Here is a 20,246-nt window from a genome sequence, read left to right as displayed (position 1 = left end):
GGAATAGTAATAGCAGAAGCTCCAGCTCCCGCAAAATGATCAACAAGAATGGAGGAAAGAATAACAGGGTGTCTGACCAGAAACACGGACTTATGAAGGGAGAACACTCTTGTCGGTCGTTCCATTCCCGTTCCCGAGTATCGGTCGGGCCTCCTTCTGTTGTGGTTCGCCATATGCCCACTTCGTCGCTGCGTTGACGATGTTTGCGCATACTGGGTCAACGTGCTTGACCCATAATGCCGCGGTTCGGTATAGGATGTAGTAAAAGACCGCAATGGCGATAAGAATGTGCGTCGTCGATCCACGCTGGAGGTCTTGTTGCTCGCCCTTCTCGTTCCTCGGCGGGTTCATGGCGGAAGGTAGGTAGATCATCCAGGTAAGCACCGACTTGATAAAAGTGTTGTGCAGCAGGTATACAGGGAAACTGACGCGACCGAGGAAATTGAAGACAGGCGACGTAAGGAGTTTGCGTGCGTTCCTCGAAAAGAAGATGCCCAGCAGGACAAACGCGGCTCCCAGGTGGTCCCAGTATCTTCGGATATCCGTCTTATCGGCGGTCAAGCTGTGCATGATGGTGGCCATTGTGTGCGACCAGCGTGTGTTCTGGGCCGAGTCCTGGGGAAATCCAGCCATGAACATGCCGCAGATTATCATGATAGCGGGGATGGGGGCGGGTAGGACGGAGGTGGCGGCATCCTTGTAGTGGTTGTGCAACTCGGCTACAAACATGCCCGTGACGATGTTGAGGCCCTTGATGGAGCCAACTGTGAGGTCTGCTGTAGTTAGCGATTGCCCAATTCGTTTGCTGGCCGGAACTATACACACCTTTGCCAACCTGCCAGAAATACATGTACATGATGCCGTAGATGATGAAGCGCGCTTTCGGTCGCACCAGAACCGTAGCAAGCATGGTTGTATAGACCATAAATGCGCCTTCCAAGAACATATGCAGTGTCCACTGTGTGCCATCGTACTCGTCCCAGCCGGTTGTCCATGTCTCTGTTTGCGCCCTGAACAGCGACTTGAAAGCCATCCACAGCGTAGGCTCCTGTCGGTGCCAACCCTGCCGTATCCACTGCGCATCGACGTGCTTCGTCATATGGTATGCGTTCGTATTCGCCATGAACCAGGTAACGATGGTCGCCGCCATGGTGGGGAGAATCAGCCTTCCTGAGCGCGCGAGCGCACTTCGTGCAATGCCGTGGAAGGCAGCATCGTGATTTCCCTGACGCGACTTGCTAATCGGCCCAATCGAATTGACGTATCCAGTTACGAGGAAGAAGAGGGCTACGGCGCTACGACCTCCGACGGCGAGGCGGAAGAAGGGGAGTTGGAAGAGGTGCGGCGCGGATTTTGCGTCTGCGGCGGGCTGGTGTAGCCATGGTACAAACGCAGTACATAGGTGACCGCATACGACCATAAAGGATGCTATGCCTCGGAGGCCCTATAGCACGCTGTTAGCCCCAGTTACACGACTGTGCTTGTGACGGCGGGTACGACTTACATCTATCCAGTTGGCGTCGCGAGGAGGCATGGTGAGAAGATGTAGCGTGCAAAGCCAAAAGAAAGACTACTATTCAAGGAAGGTGAGGATTTAAGAACTATAGTATGTGCTCAGGCGCATCGCCGTGGCTTCGAGACTTGCTGATGCGTGCCCAGGTGGCTTGGAAATTCCGCTGGTGCCGAATTCCGGGTACCAAGAAGGCGAAGAACAACGGCGCTCGTAATGATGGAATCGCTGCAGCAAAGCTCAAAACGGACGGCAAAGAGGGGAGCAGAGGTCAAAAGGAAGTGTGAGTGTAAACCAGCGGTTTGGCCTTGAGAAGCCAATGCACCCTGGCCCTACCGGTGGGGGCTACATCTTTTCAGGAACGCGCACCCTGCAGTAGACGCGGCTCACTGGGCAGATGCTGGACAGTTGGATAATGCCAAGAGAGGCTATCGGGAAGGTCACTTTAGCACTCTCCTTTGGCACGCCATCAGTGGTTTGCGGGCGCGGCAAAACCCCCAGGTAATGCTTGAACTTGATGGCAAGACTCTACCACAGATCACCCCTGAGCCGCAATGAGGTTGGTGCTCATGTCGCGTGCCCGGGCAGATGAAGCATGGAGCATGAAGAACGAGGGAAACCGCATCCCGCGCTAACAAGCTGCATCTGTGGCCTTTACAACTCCATCGCGTAGCGCTCTCCTGACGATGGTCCCTATATCTGGAACTCTCCGCTGGCGGATGTAACACAGCCATTGCAGCTGCACTTAGCCCTGATCGTCCGGAACCGTTCCTTACTACAAGACCAAATTTAACGCATAGTTACGAACCACGAGACCACCACGAAGAGCTCCGCAGACCAACTACCCGCGTATTCGGATCACGATAGCGGTACCACTGCTCATCGGCGCATGGAGGCGTAAGCTAGTGCGACGCCTCGTAGAATCAAGCACACGGAAGAACGTTTCGTTGTTTTGGCGGGCTGACGTGGAGGGCCGCTTTAACCGAGACTGCAACCCCTGAGCCAAGTTAGGGGTCGCTGCAACGCATCGTCATTTGCCAGAGCGTCCGTCTCCGATAGAGTGCCGTTTCAAATCCGAGCGGTAACAATGTCTTGTGTGTCTTGACAATCGCGCGGCAAACCTGCCAAGGCCTCACCGCGCATGGAGCTACGTATACAGAAAGAACACGTCTTCCAAAGTTGTTACCTAGATGAATTTCTCCTTGTGTTCGCACCCTTCTCGTGATAATCCGATTGCATTCTCGTAAAATTGCTGCGTTACTTGGAAGAACGTATTTCCACTGTCACGATAAGTTAACTAATCATGAGTCAAGATTTGAGATACGCCTTCAGCGCCTCTGTCATTGCACTCCACCTGCCTTGCCCATCGTAGCGTGTAGCAACTGCTTGAAGCCGCCACCCAGCACCGCAGGCAGCGTGCTTGCCGTACCTGGCGTTGTCTTCGCCCACAACACCCCAATCGAGAAGCCGGACGCGTGCTCAGGAGCGATGACATTGTCATTGGCCTGACACAAGCTGGTTAGCAAATATCGGCATGCATGACTGTTTGCCGGATCGAAGAGCCTTACATCAACAAGCAACCAATGTAGCTTCTCCTGCAGATACGTTCCAACAACATTCTCATCCATACTGCGCAATTCTCCCGTTCGCATCCGGTCTTCCAGGGCTACAGTCAATGCAACTACGCCATTCGTCTGCATCTCGGTCTTCTCCTGGCCAACCGCGTTCTGGAAACCTGCATATCCAACGAACCCAGGCTCTGACATCCATGCCTGAGTATTCGCAGGTCCGGCGTTGATGTTCATATCTGCGTCCAAGAAGACGAGGACCTTGGAAACACCTCCAGGCCCCATGTGTTGTGCGCGTATGACAGCGGAGTACTGGTACCGGACATCGCTGTTCTGCGGACCGGCGACATACTGTTCGGCGCGTGCGGTCTCCCACGAGAACTGTGACGTTGCATTCGCCCCGTACAGTGCGTTCACTCTACCAGCCAGAGTGTCGGTTGCGGAGAGCCCGAGGAACTCAGGATACGTGGAGCCGAAGATTGTGTGGTCGCGAACAGAGGCTGAGGTCCAAAAGTCGCCTGCTGTATTGCGATGGAATGGATAAAGAGCTGTCGACGTCAACGTCATCAAATGTCGAGTAAGCGGTCCGTGATGCACTCACGTGTATTTTCGTCCGCCTCTGAGTACGGTGCAGTCGCAAACGTCGGCCAAGGGTTGACGTGGCTTTCGACGAAGCTATCCGGATGAAGGTCTTGCCAGATGGCAAGCAATCGGTCGACGTTGCTGCAATAGTCAACACCCCACTAGAGTAGTTTCTGCGGTACTTACGTATGAAGCAACCAGAAGATGGGATCAAATGCAGAGTACGCCGCATCGTACATATGGCCACCACGACCAATGGCATTATGCAAAGTATCATGCACCGACTCCAGGCTATTCGGAATAGCACCTTCGGTACTCATTTCCACCATGCTGTTACTGACGTCCAGATAGTTTGCTTGCATGCCCAGCATCTGGTAAGTCTGCTGCATGAGGTTCACCCGATTGCTGTCGAGAGACTCCGCTACAAGGTCGTTCTGGGATTTCGCATTTACAGCCATACTAGCCGGGTATCTCTTTGTTGAATTCCAGAGTATCCACGGTACACTCTTGAAGTCGTCAACTGGCAAAGGATGGAAGTAGTAAGCGTACAGCGGATTTGGAACAGACATTGTGGTCGTCGACTCCCCACTTGGAACTTCAATCTCGACCGTCTCCTGTTGTACGATCGCGGGGAAGGAGCTCGTGTCCTTGGGCGGTACGGCAGCCGCGTCCCAATACGGCATTCGGAAGGTGCTTAGAGCATTGTACATTCTCTCCCTCGCTTCTCCCACCGGAAACTCTGAGATTGCTTGCTGAGCATGGGAGTAAAGCAGTTCCTTTTCAGAGTCAGTGGACCGGATAATTCGCAAGTCCCCTTCCATACTTCTATGAGGCCGAGATAGGGTCTGTGCCAGGTTGGAAACAGATTGCTGCCGTGAGCACAGTAGCCGTTGCTTCCGTTCGGATGTTTGCCAACGTCATCCCATGGTATGTAAGGCCGGCCGTGTATACCTGATGTTGATTAGTGTGTCGCTATCTGGTTACATGTTGCATATGATAGTGACAGAGCTTACCTGCGATCTGATAGTAAGAGAACTTTTCGTATTGACCTACACTCTGCAGCCGCCGCAGTCCTAGCAGATAGACGTTCAACTGATCTTTGTTCCGCTCTAACTCCCGTATCTCTAATCTAGGATGTACGGTATCGATGTCCAGTCCGCGGACGCCAAGGATAGGGTGTATCGAGTTCGTTTGTCGTGTTTTAACACCCTTACTTGGTACGGCAGTTGAGTTTGCTGGGGCATACAACATGGAAACGCAAATAAACAACCAAAGCGCTCTGGCGAGCATCCTGAAAGCCACCAAATATTGGCTAACGCAAGAAGCAAAGTGAGTTGTCGAGAGCGCGGAAACTTTTGCGAGAGAGCAGCATCAAGTTCTGGGGGATTTGAGACGAGTACAAGACAAGCCTCCAAAAATGGCACAACGAAAACAATTGTGAGCTGATCCTACATTGACAGTATAAACATTGCACACGCTGCTGATCAGTTTGTTCTTTATCGTGCATATGTAGCTAAGCGTGATATGCTCACACTGGTGATCAAGCCTATGTAGTACTCGACGCGTAAGGACTGAGTCGCAGCGAAACGGCTGACTGGTACAGACTCAAGAAGCACGCAAAGTGCTAAACATAGTATGTAATCTCGTGGATTGAATACTAATACAGGGCAGTTTATAATAACACAAGCTCGGTGTGGGAATGAGAAAGCACCGCATTAATGTGTCAGATTTTTGGGCGTTCACTCATCTTGTTTATTCTACACGGCATATATGGCAAGCGGCTTCGCGATTAGAATCTCTGCAATATGCTCGCAACTGGATAGTCAAACCAGACCTATTCACCTAGTTTGTTGATGCGGCGTTAAATGGCGGCGGGTTAGCTGTACACCACACTAGTCGTAACCTCAACACCGCCATGTTGCGACACATTGCTAACGACCCAGACCAAATTGGCCAAACACAACGTTGCACCTTCCTATTCAAGTTTCGGCGTGGCTTCAGCCATAAACTGAGTTGCAAACTTAGCAAGAGAATATCGCCTCTAGAATTGTGTATATGAAAACTTTCAGGCTGATAGTAAGCCATGGATATGCAAAGAGACGCCGTCGACTCCAAGTCATACAAAACGTAATAGTACAGCCACTAGAATAGTACTCAACACACAAGGACACCGGCTAGTCCAGCTTCAAATCCATATTTGCGTACGCATACTATGCGTGGTCACCCTCACCAGTCTCGTCGTGATGCATTTCAGTCCCGTGAAAAGCATCGCCGAACGCCGAATCATCGACAAGGTCCAAGCCCAGGTTGTCATCGTGTCCATAGTCGGCCAGAGCGTCTCCAGCACTATCGATGTTGTCGAAGCTTCCAAAGTCGGCGGTGTCGAACATGCTGCCTGCATCAGCGTCGATGTTGGATTGAGGCATCCCGCCGACATTGTTCGGGCGCTGGTTGTTGCTCATGTTTGGCTGCTGGACACCGCCGGCTGGCTGTTGGGCATTGCCTGACTGGTCGTTCATCGTCCAGTCATCAGTCTTGTCTCCTGCACCCGCCATGCCGGACATTTCTACATCCAGATCCAGAAGATCGGCTCCAACATCAAGGCTTGTATCCTGTTGATCGAATGCCGACGACTGGTTCATGTTGCCGTGTGGTACATTGGGTGTACCGGTGGCGGACTGCGATTGACTCGGTGGTTGCGATAGTCTAGGCAAGGACATGTTGCCGATAGGTGTGCCAGAAAGTGATCCCGACCCATATTGATCCAAGAGGTTCGCGGCAGAGTTATCTTCCATTGAGCCCTGGTTGTTCATGCCATTCGATGTGCCGTTCGCTTGCTGTTGGGCTCCGTTGCCGTTCATCTGCGCTTTTGGAGGTGAGGGTTGTTGTACTTCAATAAAACCACCCTTGTCTACACAGACAACCGCCTTCTTCTCATCAAACTTAACACCCAGCGACTTCTCCAAATCTTGTACAACTCCTTCGACCGGGTTTGCGTCATCACCGTCGCTCTCGGTGGAGCGAGATAGATCTCGTAGTCGGCGTTCGGCTTTGATATAGGTCCTGGTGCGCTTCAACTGTGCCACCTTCTTCGCGTGCTCGGCCTTCATCTTGTCAATCTCAGCCTGCTCGTTCTTCGTGTACTCTGCTACGCGTTTCTCGAAGTCCTTGAGTTGGTCTGCGTCCAGCTTGTAGTAGTTTTTGATCTGGTAGTTGTCCTTTCCTGGCTCCACATTCTCAGCTCCTGGGACGTCCAAGATGCCAGCAGTAAGCGGAGCAAGCTCGCCCATGAGGCCTAGGCCTAGATCGATGGGCGCGATCTTTCCAACAGCGTACGGCGATGAGAAGATCTCCTCCATCCACTCGTGATGCTGCTTGTAGCGCGACAAGCTGATCTCGCGCGGAGTGAGGAAATCGAAAGCATCTTGTGTCGCGTTCTCCTCCTCTTCGAGAGTGTTGTCCGGCGCTAGCACGCCTGCAGCGGGTTGACGGGGTTGAGGTTGTGTCGGCAAGCGCTGGCGTTTGGCTGGCGGAGGTTGTGCAGGATATTGCCTGCCTGGGTACATGGGGTTGTAGCCCTGTGGCTGAGGGCCTCTCATCGCCTGGTGTCCAAACTCGACTTTTGGCCAATTCGCCTGGTCGACCAGCATAAATTCCTTGCGCATCAACGGTCCAGCTTGCTGCAGTTGAGCGCGCATCTGGAACTGAGCCTGGACCTCTCGTGGGACGGGTATTTGGGCGGCGGGCATTCTGCTTTGTGGATCTGCGGGCTTGTAATGTACAAGCCAGAGATTGGGATCGATGTTTCCAGGCCCTGCGGCGATTCGGTAGCGATGGCGCGCGTGCACGGCATATGGTTCGCCGGGGTAGTGGTAGCCACTGTTGTGGACGAGGACTTGGAGAGTCTATAGGGTGTTAGGCATTGCGCGCAAATGACGCCTTGGTATACATACGTATCCGCGCACGTTCATATCGTATGCGGTCTCAGCATCAGCCCAAACCATGCCGTCCGAGGCGAACATGGTGCCCATGCGCGGGGGCTGCCATGTGAGGATGACAGTGCCATCTTGGGGAGGGGCGGCAAGGTAGGTCCACGCGACGGGGGACGTGTCGCGCACGATCTGCGGGCCTTTGATGAGGTACTCGAGGGCTTGCGGAGCTTGGAGGCCCGGGAGAGTAGGGAAGCGGTACGAGGATATCAGGTGCACATGGGGAAGGAGGTGATTCGGCACCTGCGCACTCGGGTCGGGGGCATGGTAGGCTTGGTTCATGCCGTACATGATGGCGGAGATGCTGCGACGGGATTGCCGCGTCGGTCGGGTCGGTTTGGGTGGTGATGCAGCGGGCGCGAAAGCTGGGGTTGGTTGATGTCTGGAATCTTTGGCGCGTTGGGACCGCGCGACTGCCAAGATGTCGTCGTAAGCGGTTAGCGCGGTACTCGGCTCCTACGAACACATGTTCAACAGCAATCACGATCATGGTGTACACGAAGGTTACTGTCCTGTGTGTTAGTGAAAGATTTCTGGCGTATAGTTTCAGAGAAGACTTCGCTCCGTACGCGCTAGACAGCTTCAACGAGGATGTTCACCTTGTGCACGCGAGCACCTAGAAGATCCTATCTCAACATTCCTGTATCGTCGGAGTGCTGAAGCCAGCTTCGAGCATTATGCTTACTGCCTTCTATGGGTAGTCTTTTCACATAATTCTCCGGTGCTGACCTTTACCTAAGTACTCATTCTGCACAGTTGCGGAAGGGTGATTTCGAAGGTTCAATACCAACACTAAAATCAACCAACTATCGGGCATTAATGATACGTCGCTATGAAATACGCAGCGCCATGTTGTGGTCATATACAGCAAAACTGGATGCAGTGTAGGTAAGAAAGTCTTCTATTGCGAAGCTATTCATGTTTCCTCTTCAACCTACCAATATATGGAAGTTGAGCCTTTGCAATGAGCCTACCCGCAACCTGCCTAGGTAATGTGACGTATCATAGGATCACTCGGAGCTTCTCTTGTATGCGAGTAAGTGTACATGTTCTTAGCAAAGCGATAAGAAGCTTCCCCGCCAGTGATGAAGGGAACGAGTGGAATATTTGCGTGAACTAGCCATCCCAATGGAAGATGCAGCTTTGACTGGCGGCATAATTCGCGAGTCAGCCCCACAAACTTGCATGGTGTTTTCGGCGAGAACGGCTAAGTCGATTGAGTGGGGGTAAAATGTCACCAGCCCACAACACGAATTTTGATCAGGCCTCGCTCACTCAGGGCGTCGAGCCATGGAATAACGCTATAAACGTTACAATTTGACGACTTTTCATCAATCACCGATCACCGATCACCGCTCATCGCCCGTTTGGGCGACGGTGAATTCGGCGGTCCTCTTGGCAAAAGAGCAAAACCGGGCTTGTGGTTTAGTGGTATAATACTCCCTTAGCATGGGAGTGGTCCAGGGTTCGATTCCCTGCAAGTCCATCTTTTTGCGCTGCTGTACCGTTCCCTAGATGGGGGAGAGTGTGGAGGTGTGGTGAAGGTTTGGGATTTTTTGCGTTTTTTGGTAAGACGGGCATCACGACTCGTCACTCTACGCAGGTGATGCAGGTTCTTTGCTCAAAACCCGCCCTATGCTCATTTCTACAGCCATCGTATGATGATGTCTTTATTTTGTAACCGTTTTGTCGGCCTCAGGCGTCTGGTGGTTGTGGGCAGCATTACAAAATCGCGCTTCTCCAACAACCCCTTGGCCAAAGACATGCGACACCAGCTGCGTACTGACCAGCGTGATCGATCAGTGTAGCGCATCAGTTTTGAGCACATGCAACAAGAGTGTGTGGACTTCAACAAAATTACGACACCTCTACTTAGCAAACAGACCCATAGATCTAACTTTTGAGTCTCTTCAGCAGCTCCAAATCACAAAGTACGATCCCACAAAGACGGTCTTGGTTCACACTTCGCTCGCTCGACCGCATGTCTGAAGGCATTGATCGCTATATGATCTGGCGAACCCAGTGACGGATCCGTGTTCAAAGCTTTGTCAATGCTACGTATGTCGCTCAACGAAGGAGAGGAAGACGCATCCTCAGCATCGCCAGCCGTACGCGAACGGAATTAGTAATTTGGATCATAGTCGTACACACCAGAAGGTTCCTTGAAGAGAAAGTCAAGCATGCCACGATGCATCTCTGTCTTCTCACTCAATCTCGGAGTTCTCGGCTCCGCACCAACATTCAAAAGCACCAAACCCCACTCTATCGCATGCCGTAATGTGTCAAGACTTATCATCTCAGGAGTACCTTCAATTTCCGCATGTGTGGCTTCCTCTCCATTCTTCTCTGCTGCTTCACTAGCGACTGTCCTAGCAACATTTTTGGCGATGGGCACAACCACATCGCGCAGTGTTTCAAGCACTGCCCTTTTGTTATCGTGCTTGAGCGTCTCCGATGGATCTTCCTCGTTGTCATTGTCGTACCTATAGACGTATGCTATTGGGGATGTACGTTTGCGAATACAGGTGAAAAGGTAGCGCCAAGCGTGTAGTTGGGGCAAATTTGCTCGGAATCTCACTATAGACTCGGGTTTCCAGTCGTTGATGATCTGGTCAACCGAACTTAGAGCATCGCGGTCTGCTGCGCCTGATACGGGATATCTGGATTTGGATTTCCAATCGTTGATGACCTTTGCCAACTCATCTTTAAAGGCGCCAGCGTCGTCCGTCTTGCGCCGTTTCCGTGGTGGTTCAACGGTCTGACCGAGAGCAAACTGTGCCCAAGTATCGCTCTCTTCTGGGGTATACGCGAGTTTGGAGTCGTCGACAATGGTGCCTTCTGGCTTCTTTATCTCATCGCCGTACATGCGGTCCAATCTGGCCAATTGATCATCGATGACTTTTCGCAATTTCTCTAGACTTGGACGACCATCCGGGTCATATCGCAGACATTCCGAGACGATCTCGCACAGACCGACACTGTATTCTTTGGGAAGCTCGCTCAGACGTCTTGGAAAGATCCCTTCCTTCTGGCTGACATTTCCTTTCTTGAATTCATCATTATACACCCAAGTTTTGCATCTCTCATGGGCTTCGTCGTAGAAGTCAGTACCTTCATTATGAGCGACCATAAGCGCCCAGGCTGTCATGGCTAGACTCCATATATCCGACTTCTCCGAGACAGTCCATCTTTCCGGGAACCAATCCAATTCCTTGAGCGCGGAATGCTCTCGTTCCTGTTGAAAGATGAGTATCGAGAGAACGAGGAGATACAGATAACTTACTGGGGGCTGCATGCCAGGCGTACCGTCGTATCTTCTCTCGTCTGTACCCTTATCACAGGCAATGTCAAAATCAGAAACAACAATGTTCGGATATGCAGGATACTTGGTATTAGCGGCCTGCAGGAATATGTTCGCATCCTTGATATCGGAGTGCACAATTGCCCGCCAGGTCTCTTCTTGGTCTTCGGGTGCTGCATTCGGTGATGAGCAGGTACCATCCCGCAACGCCAGTAGTGCCTCAGTCACTTGGCTGAGAAAGTACCAAATGAAGTGCTCGGGCACAGGTCTCTCTTCTTTCTTATGCCCGTCGTGGATGCGTGCGAGAGTCCCCAGTTCAGCAAACGACGTGTATATGTTGTACAGATGTCCTTCTAAAACCTGGTTTCCTGTATGAGTACGGAGTGTTTTGGTAGATTTCCGGTGACTGTGGCCACGACATGGTATCATATGCGAACAATTGAGGGTACTAATTATCTGGTTCATATGAATCTCGTCCTTGGCGTCCTTCTTCTCTTTGTCTGATATTGCTTCCAGACATTTGACCGTGACGCGCTAGTGATAGGTTAGCACAGCTACCTGGCTATTTTTTTTTAACCTTGACTCACCTCTTCAATTTCACCAGTGCTGCTGGTACGAACACATAAGTATACGGACTTGCGAGGCATTGTTCCCTGGCTGAAACGCCGTTTGCCATCGTCGAGCCGAGTCTGGTGCAGAGTCATCGCAAACTTCCAACGACCGTTATCATGATTGTAGAAGGCTTTTCTCTGACCTGCTGTAGGAGCTAAGAAGCGTTTGCGTTCAGGGTCATTCTGAAGAAAAAAGGTAGGCGAGCGCTCGCCGCTCGAGACTTCCGATGACGCCGCGGACGCATCATTGTCGTCAGCCTCCGGTAATGCGGGTGGTCCTGCTACTGGTAATACTGGTGGCGGTGGAATAGGTAGAGGGGGTGGTGGAGCGACCAGCGGAGCAGCGCCTGGCGCAACTGCCGTCGCCGCAGGTTGACCAGGGGGTCTTTTCTTCTCCCAATATCTCCTCTTCTTGTTCCACTGTGCTACGACCTTTCTTCCTGGGCATCCTCGGGGAAGATCTCTGCCCCTTATTTGGAGTAGCCATCGCATCAGCGCAAGAAACGCATTTCTCGTCGGATCGTCGGGGAGGTTATTGTAGAGCGTTGTATCATCGGCATCTATACTTCCGTATGTGTCAAAACCGTTGACATTATCGACCCATGGGCGCGGAGGATTCGCCATTGCATGTAGATTGTGCCGGGTGCCTTGGAACGTTACGGGGGATTATGCGAGGATTTGCAAAACAGATTGCGCAAGTCTGCGCTCAAGTGAAATCGCATCTCCATTTCGACAAATAACGTCAAAGCCTCTTGTAATGCTTTGTTGATGGCCTTGAGGTGGTGGTTTGATGCAAAGACAATGGAACTGGGGATGCGGAAGCAAAGAAGGACTCTAGGGGTCTTACTTAGTAAGACGCTTTGTCGCATTTGGCAAGAGTTCCTGTTTAGAAGTAAATTTTAACTTTTATTTTTCATGCAATTGATTTCGTTACCCTTTTAGCGTTCATATCTCCTGCTTCCACTCCTTGTTAAACGCCCGCCCAATAACCATTCTCCTCACCTCACTCGTTCCAGCACCAATCTCATACAACTTGGCATCCCTAAGTATTCTACCAACGGGCACTTCGTTCATGTATCCCATGCCGCCCATCAACTGCACGGCATCAGCCGCGACCTCGCTCGCCCTCTCTGCCGCATACAGGATGGCGCCTGCGCAGTCTTGTGTCTTGATATCGGGACTAGCATGCGACTCATCCACAGCGCGGGCGACACTGTATGTGAAAGCTTGACTAGCCCGGTATTTCGTGTACATATCCGCCAGCTTCCCCTGCACAAGCTGATTATGCGCGATCGGCGTACCAAACTGCTTCCGCTGGTGTGTGTAAGGAAGGACGTTGTCAAGAGACGCCTGCATGAGACCCAGCGGTCCCGCCGACAGAACCAGGCGCTCTAGATCCAGGCCCTCCATCAAGACGCGGACGCCGCGGTTGATCTCGCCGAGGACGTTTTCCTTGGGGACGAAGACGTTCTCGAAGACGAGTTCGCCGGTGTTGGAGCCACGCATACCCAGCTTGTCTAGTTTGTTCGCGACGCTGAAGCCAGGGGTAGAGGTCTCGAGGATGAAGGCTGTGATGCCTTTGGAGGCGGCGTTGGGTTCGGTTTTGGCGTAGACGACTATCACGTGTGCGTCCGGGCCCTGTGAAGACAGTGTTAGCATATATTTCCTTTAACAGCCATACATGACAAGGAAGCGTACGTTTGTAATCCACATCTTCGTGCCATTAAGCAAATACCCGCCATCCACCTCCTTCGCCGTACTCTTCATACTAACAACATCACTCCCGGCACTATGCTCGCTCATAGCCAGCCCACCAATCTTCTCCCCACTGATCAAACCAGGCAGGTACTTCTTCTTCTGCTCCGCATTCCCGTTCAACATCAACTGGTTGACGCACAACTGGCTGTGTGCCGCGTAACTCAGTCCTATGCTGCCGCTCGCCCGCGACAGCTCCTCCATGACAACACAATGGGCTTGGTAGCCCATTGCCAGTCCGCCGAACTCCTCATCTGCGGTTATGCCTAGGAAACCCGCTTCGCCGAACTTCTGCCACATTTCGTTGGGGAACTCATTTTGTTTGTCCGTGCGCGCGGCGACGTCTTCGGGGATCTCGCGTTGGGCGAAGTCGCGGACCGAGTCGCGGAGCTCGTCGAGGTCGGATTGCGAGGGGGGTGTGAAGGCTTTGGGGTGCTTGGTCGATGCGTGGCGGGCTGTGGTAGTGGAGAGGATGGCGGCACGAGGGACGCGTGTTTGCCGGATGCTGCGTGTGAAGAGGCGGGGGGCTAGGGAGGCCATTTTAATGATGGTATAAACTGGAAATTGAAAGGTCGAAAGAAACTCGTCAAGAAAAGTGGTGAGATGTCTGGCAATACCATCTTGGGAGTTCGGTTTGCGACGGCTGATGGACCGAGGCACCTTCCTAACTGATGGATTGCGGAGGACCAGGGTCCGGGGAAGAGGGAAGCGGCGTAATTCCGCCCTCCATCCCCGTCTATGAACAGACAAGAGCACCACCAACAAGCCCTCAAAGGTCCTTGACACGCTTCATTGCCCTGTCATTACACTCCCCCACATCCAGCGCGACCAAAAACCTACTCACAGCATTATACGCCGCGACCGTTGCCGTCAACTCCACAACCATGGTGTCCTCCAACACGCCCTTTACCATCTCCGCAACCGTATCTTCCACCTGCACACCCACAGTCATCTGATCCGTATAAACCATAACCGCATACTCCTCCTTGCTGAACCCCAACAGCCCCTCCCTCTCCACCATCCCATGTTTTGTAACAGGTAAATCAAAGATAGTCTGAAGTACTTCTCTGGACACGCCTGCTTTCAATGCTAGAGCGGCATGCACGTCCCACTCGTGGACTGCGTGATTCAGCACTGCGATGCGACTTATGGCTAGCTCTTTCAATTTGGCTGGTAGACTGGTTTGCGTGCGGATCGCGCCGATGAATGAGTTCCAGCCGTCTGCTACGGCGGGGTTGTGCAGGAGCGCAAGGTCGAGTGGGATAAGCGGGCGCGGCTTTCGTCGCTCGGCGATGCGCTCGTAGATTGGGCGGGCTTCTTCATTCGGCGGCTCGCTTGGGGCGTAGGGGACGCGCATCTTGGGTCGGAATGTAGTGCTGAGGGGTCGCACGTAGATAGCAGATATGATGGGCCGGGTTTGAGGGTGGCTGAGCTTTGCTAGATGTGGACGGAGGAACATTGGATGCAAGGATGCAAGGAAAGAGGGAGATTATATATCACTCTGGTGCATATGCAGGGACTATCACGGATATACTTTCCGGTATACGGAATAGCGAGGCATGGCACTGGTGAGCATTGTTAGTTGTTCAGATAAGAGTGAGTAAATCAAGTTTTTGGAAGATCAGTCGATCAAAGATTCATTCATGCGTAGTTTTCCGTAGACCCAACTATATGAAATATATACATATCCAACACCGCAAAAAGCGAACTAATCTACAACCTGCTCTGCTCATCAAAGACATTCGGTAACCTAGGGATACCTTCCAATCTAGTTGTCTTCTTACCCGCTGGTGCGAGCGTGACATTGTATGTCAAGTCGAGCTTCGCCTTGGGGTCCTTGCTAGGCTCAAAGTCTAGCAGCAGATCGTCCTTGACGGCAAAGACAGTGTCGTTCGAGACCCATTGGTCGTCGCGGGGGTATAATTGCGTAATGAGCGGCTTGTAGTTCTCGGCTGAAACCATGAGATGGATGTGTGCGGGACGGAAGGGGTGGCGGTCGAGAGTCTTGAAGAGTTGGCCAGCGGCGCCTGTTGTGTGTTAGTCTTGCTCATAAGATATCTTTAGAGGATAACATACCATCGGTAGGCAGCGAGTACGCTGTTGGCTTGTAGCAGTAGTACCAATACTCGCCCTTCTCGTTTGTGGTGAACTTTCCGCGCAGGTTGTTGGGCTCCTGGTTCTCGGGATCTTGGAAGTCGTACTTTCCGTTTGCGCTCGCTTGCCAGATGTCGATGACGGCGTTGGGGATGCCCTTCTTGGTGTCGAGATCCATGACTACACCGTGCATGAGAGTGGTTTGGCCATCGGGATGCGGGTTCCGTATGATGGTGTCGCCGAGGTCGCGGAATGGCGAGTGTGGTGACCAGAAGGGGCCGAGGATTGTGGAGGAGGTGGGTGTCTCGCCAGACTCGTTGATGTGCTTGTGTGCGATCTCGTCGACCAATCTGAGAAGACGTTAGTATGACGTTCCAAAATTGCTCAGGGTTCAATAGCTTACGATTCTACACCCAGAACATCTGAGATGCGATGCGCCTCGTTCCTGGTGGCGGTTGTAGTCTTGCCAATGGAGTTCACGAATCGTACACCCTCAAACCATTCCTCGTTGGTCAGCTCAACCTCGCGGATGAAGTCATGAAGGTGTCTGATCAGCTTGCCCATGACAAAACGCGTCCGGTCTGGCACATTTGGTCCAATAGCGTTGATGACGGCGTCGGTGAAGTTGGGATCGAAGCGGTGCGAGCCATTCTCCTGAACCTCAGGCGCTGTCTGTGTGTTTGGGTCCATTTTGGATGTGTAGTTATATACGGAATCAAGGTACAAAGGGTATCAAAGGGCTGGTGAAGGGAAGTAGTGCGGAATAGACATCATGCCTGGGAGGCATGAGCTTAATAAATAGTAACTGAATTCTACCGCCCGCAGCCAACCGAACCGATACCGTTGACAATGGCCGTCTCTCTAGCCGCGGATCAGGCGAGACCTTGTCAGAGCTGTCTGGCGGCATGCTGTACCGGCTTTCAAACGTACTATGAGCGCGAGGAGCTACAGTGCCGAAGGCTGCGCCAGGTCGCGACGGCTGCCCCGCCTCGCGCTGGGCGGGTTGGCGAATTAAAAGGGAGCCGATGTGGAAGAAGTCTTACCCGGCCTTTTTCCCTCGCAATTTAGCGTCATCAGCACTAATGCCCCGCCTTCGGCGCAGACCCCGGAAGTCTAGAGACGCGACGCGATGGCTGAATTATTGCAAGGCGGAGGGAGTATTCGGCATACATCCCAGAGTGACAGCTTTTGCTGCGAGCTGTTTGTTTACGCGAAAGACACGTCCCGTAGAAGGAAGCAACCACCAACATGGTCAAACATCACCTCATGATCGGCACTTGGACGCCGCCAGGTGTGATAATCACGGTCGCATTTGATGATGAAACATTGAAGCTGGAGCTGGTGAAGAAGACGGAGATTCCAGAAGATGAGCCCATAAGCTGGATGGCTTTCGACGTATGCGCGCAACTCTCGACTTTGGATGCGACCAACAATGGCTGATGACCAGGGAAACAGCACAAGAGAAAGAACATCTACGGTGCTTCTATGAAGAAATGGAGCTCGCACGAAGTCAAGAGCCCGAGTGAGATCGTGCATACAGGCAGCTTTCCCATGGGCGGACATCGTAAGCGACACACCATGAAAGCTCGATGCCATTACTGACAAGTTCAACAGCCAAAGCAAATGATGCCGACACCAAGACCCGTGCGATCTTCCTCCTTCCCGCTCAGAAGCCTCCATATGCCGTGTACTGCAATCCGTTCTACGACTATGCTGGCTACGGCAACATCTTCTCGGTCAACCCGGAAGGCCACATCAAAGAGAACATCCAGAACTTCGAGTACTGCGACAAGACTGCCATCCACGGTATGGTCTTCGATCCCTCAGAGACCTATCTCTACAGCGCGGATATGTGGGCAAATCGCGTCTGGTGCCATAAGAAGATAGATGACGAGGGAAGGCTTGAAACAGTAGGCTTTACTGAGGCGCCCGCGCCGAAAGACCATCCTAGGTGGGTAGAGATGCATCCGTCGGGCAACTATCTATATGCCTTGATGGAGGGAGGGAACCGGTTGTGCGAGTACGTGATTGATCCGCAGACCAAGCTGCCCGTCTACACGCACAAGACGTACCCATTGATCCCCCCTGGTAAGTCCACCTCCTACTCCCGGCTATCCCAGTCACTAACTATGACGCTCAGGTATCCCCAATGCAACCACAATGTACCGTTCCGACGTTTGCTTCCTCACTAAATCTTCAAACTACCTCTTCGCAACCTCCCGATCCAACTCCTTCTCCCTTACTGGTTACATTGCCGCATTCAAGATCGCTCCCTCAGGTGCCATTGAGCGACAAATTTGCCTCAATCCTACACCGACGTCTGGCGGCCACTCGAATGCAGTATCGCCGTGTCCTTGGTCCGACGAGTGGTTAGCCCTGACAGATGACGAGAAGGGTGGCGTGGAGATATATAGATGGCAGGATGAATTTCTAGCGAGAGTTGCAAGGCTGGAGATTGGTGCGAAGGGTTTCGGTATGAATGCTATTTGGTATGACTAGACCGATATACAATACTTGGGCATAGAGGATACATGGGTAGCATCAAGAGAATTGGCATCACAAAAACTTCATCTCCAGCATGCTAGTATGATTTCAGATATGGGTGAGTACTTAGGTACTGCATGCATTGATGGTCCTCCACGTCCCGAAGCGTAGCGTACGCGCGTGGTAGCGGCGGGTCTGTGTTCAGCCTCGGAAGAATGAGGGGCAGCGGTACCGCCGTCGCCCGAACCAACGCCAGCCGGCAGATGCCATCGGGGGAGCTCTTCTTTCCCCAACTTCGTCATGGCCTGCACGAGATAATTGGAGTAGTATAGTCGCAACCATCGAATCTAATCGTTTTCCAATCTTCCCATTTCACCCAGTCGTCTCTCATCTACTTGCGACACTAACACTGAAGGTTACAGCTACCCACACAACAGATACAATGGCTGCCAAATCAACACCAGGCATTTTGTACGTGACGATGCAGCCCAAAGAGGGCTTGCCTGAAGCACAGTTTCACGATTGGTAAGTTGACCCCTCCGCAGTCGCATCCTTGCCACTTCACGATCCCACCTGACACTTTTCCCTCCAAGGTACCAGAACGAACACGGCCCCAATCGTCTCCGTCTTCCCTTTTGCAACAATGGCTTCCGCTATCGCGCCACGGATCTCGAGAGCGCGCCTGGGTCTAAGGACAAGCCAGAATGGATGGCCATCTACGATTTCGACGAACTCGAGTGGCTCACTAGGGAACCGTACACGAAGCTTCGAAGCGCACCGGTGCAATCGCAACGAGAACGCGATACTATGAAGCAGATCTTTGTCGACAGGCGATCTTACGATCTACTCGGGGAATGGAAGGGTGGAGACTTCAAGGACCTGCAGAAAGTTGAAAACGAGGGAGAAAAGAACGTCATGATAGCCGTGAGCTTCGCACTACACGAGGGCGCAGACAAGGAAGAGGAGCTGAAGAAGTGGTACGACCAGGAACACGTACCTCTTCTCCAGAAGGTTCCCGGCTGGAGGAGGACAAGGAGATTCGTAACATCATACCTAGATCTGGAGAGCGGACACAAGACCGAGGAAGAGTACCTCGCGCTGCACGAGTACGCGCCCCAGAATGGGCTAGGAGGACCAGAGTTCAAGGCTGCTACTACGACGGAGTGGTGCGATAAGATCTACAAGGATGTCGTAAAAGACAGGAAGAGGAGGGTGTACGATCTTTACTACACCTTTGGTGCTGCACAGCGCGACCTCCAAAGTCTGGCGAGTAAAGACACAGTACCAGCAGAAAGTTCAGAAGGCATGGTCAAGACATACCCAGCACACACGACACCAGAGAAGCGACCAGTAATCGAGAGCTTCGTCACAACAAAAGATGGCGTGCAACTGCCGTACCGCCTCGAAGGCTCCAGCGATCCCAATGCGCCTCTTCTCGTGCTTTCAAACAGTATACTTGTCGACTACGGCATCTGGGACGACTTCGTAGCCGAGTTCACAAAAGCCACAAACAACAAGTATCGCATCCTCCGCTACAGCACCCGTGGCCGCAACACACTTCCAGCGAATACCACATCGCCCATCACAGTACACACGCTTACCGACGACGTAATCGCCCTCCTCGACGCCCTCCGCGTCAAGAAAGCCTCCATCGTCGGCGTCTCCCTCGGCGGCGCAACAGCACTCAATGCCGGTCTCTCCTACCCCGATCGCATCTCCGCCTTCATAGGCTGCGACACCAACGCCTTCGCGCCCCCATCCAACGCGAATGCCTGGAACGACCGCGTCGCCGTCGCCGAGAAAGAGGGTCTAACCGCCTCATCCGGCGAATCCATTGTCGGCGAAGAACTCGCAGAAGTGACAGTGCGCCGCTGGTTCGTAAAGGAGTCTTACGACGATGCGGAGCTAGCAAAGAAGATTCAGCGCGTCAAAGATATGGTTAAAACGAATTCACTGGCTGGATTTAGGGACTCGGTTAAGGCGCTGCATCAGTACGATATTAGGGAGAAGATGGCTGGGTATAAGGGGAAGGGTGCATTCTTGGTGGGTGCGGGGGATGGGGTGTTGCCTAAGACTATGAAGGAGAATATGGCGGATAAGTTGGGGAGTGGGGTTGAGCTTAAGGTTGTGGAGGGGGCGGGTCATTTGCCCATGGTGGAGAGGCCGGGAGAGGTCGCGCAGTTTGTTGCAAAGTTTTTGGAGGGTTAGGCGTGTGTTTCTGGAAGTCTTGAGGATAGTGAGATTTACCTCTACTCGCAAAATCACTTCAAGCTCGAGTAAGAAGCCCAGAACAAGTTCTACGTCATATGCACATTCTTCTGTAACGCAGTCCAGCTTCCTGGTACTTCTAAG

The 20,246-nt window shown here is 52.6% G+C and overlaps 7 protein-coding genes and 1 non-coding gene across 8 annotated transcripts; 3 read left to right on the top strand and 5 right to left on the bottom strand.

The window, feature by feature from the left end:
* Positions 1 to 90: 90 nt before the first annotated feature.
* Positions 91 to 1,420, bottom strand: J4E78_005825 (uncharacterized protein; the record flags this gene model as incomplete). Its single annotated transcript, XM_049366440.1, has 3 exons — positions 91 to 773; positions 826 to 1,369; positions 1,415 to 1,420. 3 exons carry the CDS (start codon positions 1,418 to 1,420, stop codon positions 91 to 93), a joined length of 1,233 nt encoding a protein of 410 aa, XP_049222166.1.
* A 1,430-nt stretch (positions 1,421 to 2,850) lies between these two features.
* Positions 2,851 to 4,118, bottom strand: J4E78_005824 (uncharacterized protein; the record flags this gene model as incomplete). The annotated part of the gene is made up of 4 exons (XM_049366439.1): positions 2,851 to 3,015; positions 3,079 to 3,578; positions 3,680 to 3,801; positions 3,847 to 4,118. 4 exons carry the CDS (start codon positions 4,116 to 4,118, stop codon positions 2,851 to 2,853), a joined length of 1,059 nt encoding a protein of 352 aa, XP_049222165.1.
* Positions 4,119 to 5,870: 1,752 nt separating this feature from the next.
* On the bottom strand, positions 5,871 to 7,940 carry J4E78_005823 (uncharacterized protein; the record flags this gene model as incomplete). Its single annotated transcript, XM_049366438.1, has 2 exons — positions 5,871 to 7,565; positions 7,614 to 7,940. 2 exons carry the CDS (start codon positions 7,938 to 7,940, stop codon positions 5,871 to 5,873), a joined length of 2,022 nt encoding a protein of 673 aa, XP_049222164.1.
* Positions 7,941 to 9,063: 1,123 nt separating this feature from the next.
* On the top strand, positions 9,064 to 9,135 carry J4E78_005822. The gene has a single exon. It is a non-coding gene; the product is annotated as a tRNA-Ala (tRNA).
* Positions 9,136 to 9,771: 636 nt separating this feature from the next.
* J4E78_005821 (uncharacterized protein) lies at positions 9,772 to 14,673 on the bottom strand (the record flags this gene model as incomplete). Its single annotated transcript, XM_049366437.1, has 6 exons — positions 9,772 to 10,884; positions 10,933 to 11,318; positions 11,400 to 11,484; positions 12,564 to 13,199; positions 13,260 to 13,751; positions 14,161 to 14,673. The coding sequence occupies 6 exons, from the start codon at positions 14,671 to 14,673 to the stop codon at positions 9,772 to 9,774; spliced, it is 3,225 nt and encodes a 1,074-aa protein (XP_049222163.1).
* Positions 14,674 to 15,029: 356 nt separating this feature from the next.
* J4E78_005820 (uncharacterized protein) lies at positions 15,030 to 16,100 on the bottom strand (the record flags this gene model as incomplete). Its single annotated transcript, XM_049366436.1, has 3 exons — positions 15,030 to 15,343; positions 15,393 to 15,760; positions 15,814 to 16,100. 3 exons carry the CDS (start codon positions 16,098 to 16,100, stop codon positions 15,030 to 15,032), a joined length of 969 nt encoding a protein of 322 aa, XP_049222162.1.
* A 558-nt stretch (positions 16,101 to 16,658) lies between these two features.
* J4E78_005819 (uncharacterized protein) lies at positions 16,659 to 17,909 on the top strand (the record flags this gene model as incomplete). Its single annotated transcript, XM_049366435.1, has 4 exons — positions 16,659 to 16,805; positions 16,866 to 16,974; positions 17,025 to 17,498; positions 17,551 to 17,909. 4 exons carry the CDS (start codon positions 16,659 to 16,661, stop codon positions 17,907 to 17,909), a joined length of 1,089 nt encoding a protein of 362 aa, XP_049222161.1.
* Positions 17,910 to 18,336: 427 nt separating this feature from the next.
* Positions 18,337 to 20,102, top strand: J4E78_005818 (uncharacterized protein; the record flags this gene model as incomplete). The annotated part of the gene is made up of 2 exons (XM_049366434.1): positions 18,337 to 18,419; positions 18,488 to 20,102. The coding sequence occupies 2 exons, from the start codon at positions 18,337 to 18,339 to the stop codon at positions 20,100 to 20,102; spliced, it is 1,698 nt and encodes a 565-aa protein (XP_049222160.1).
* Positions 20,103 to 20,246: the final 144 nt, after the last annotated feature.

This window comes from Alternaria triticimaculans (genome assembly GCF_023758025.1).
Source record: "Alternaria triticimaculans strain BMP 0046 chromosome Unknown scaffold_7, whole genome shotgun sequence".
Classification (NCBI taxonomy): Eukaryota; Fungi; Ascomycota; class Dothideomycetes; order Pleosporales; family Pleosporaceae; genus Alternaria; species Alternaria triticimaculans.
This window is presented reverse-complemented; position numbering and strand designations above follow the sequence as displayed.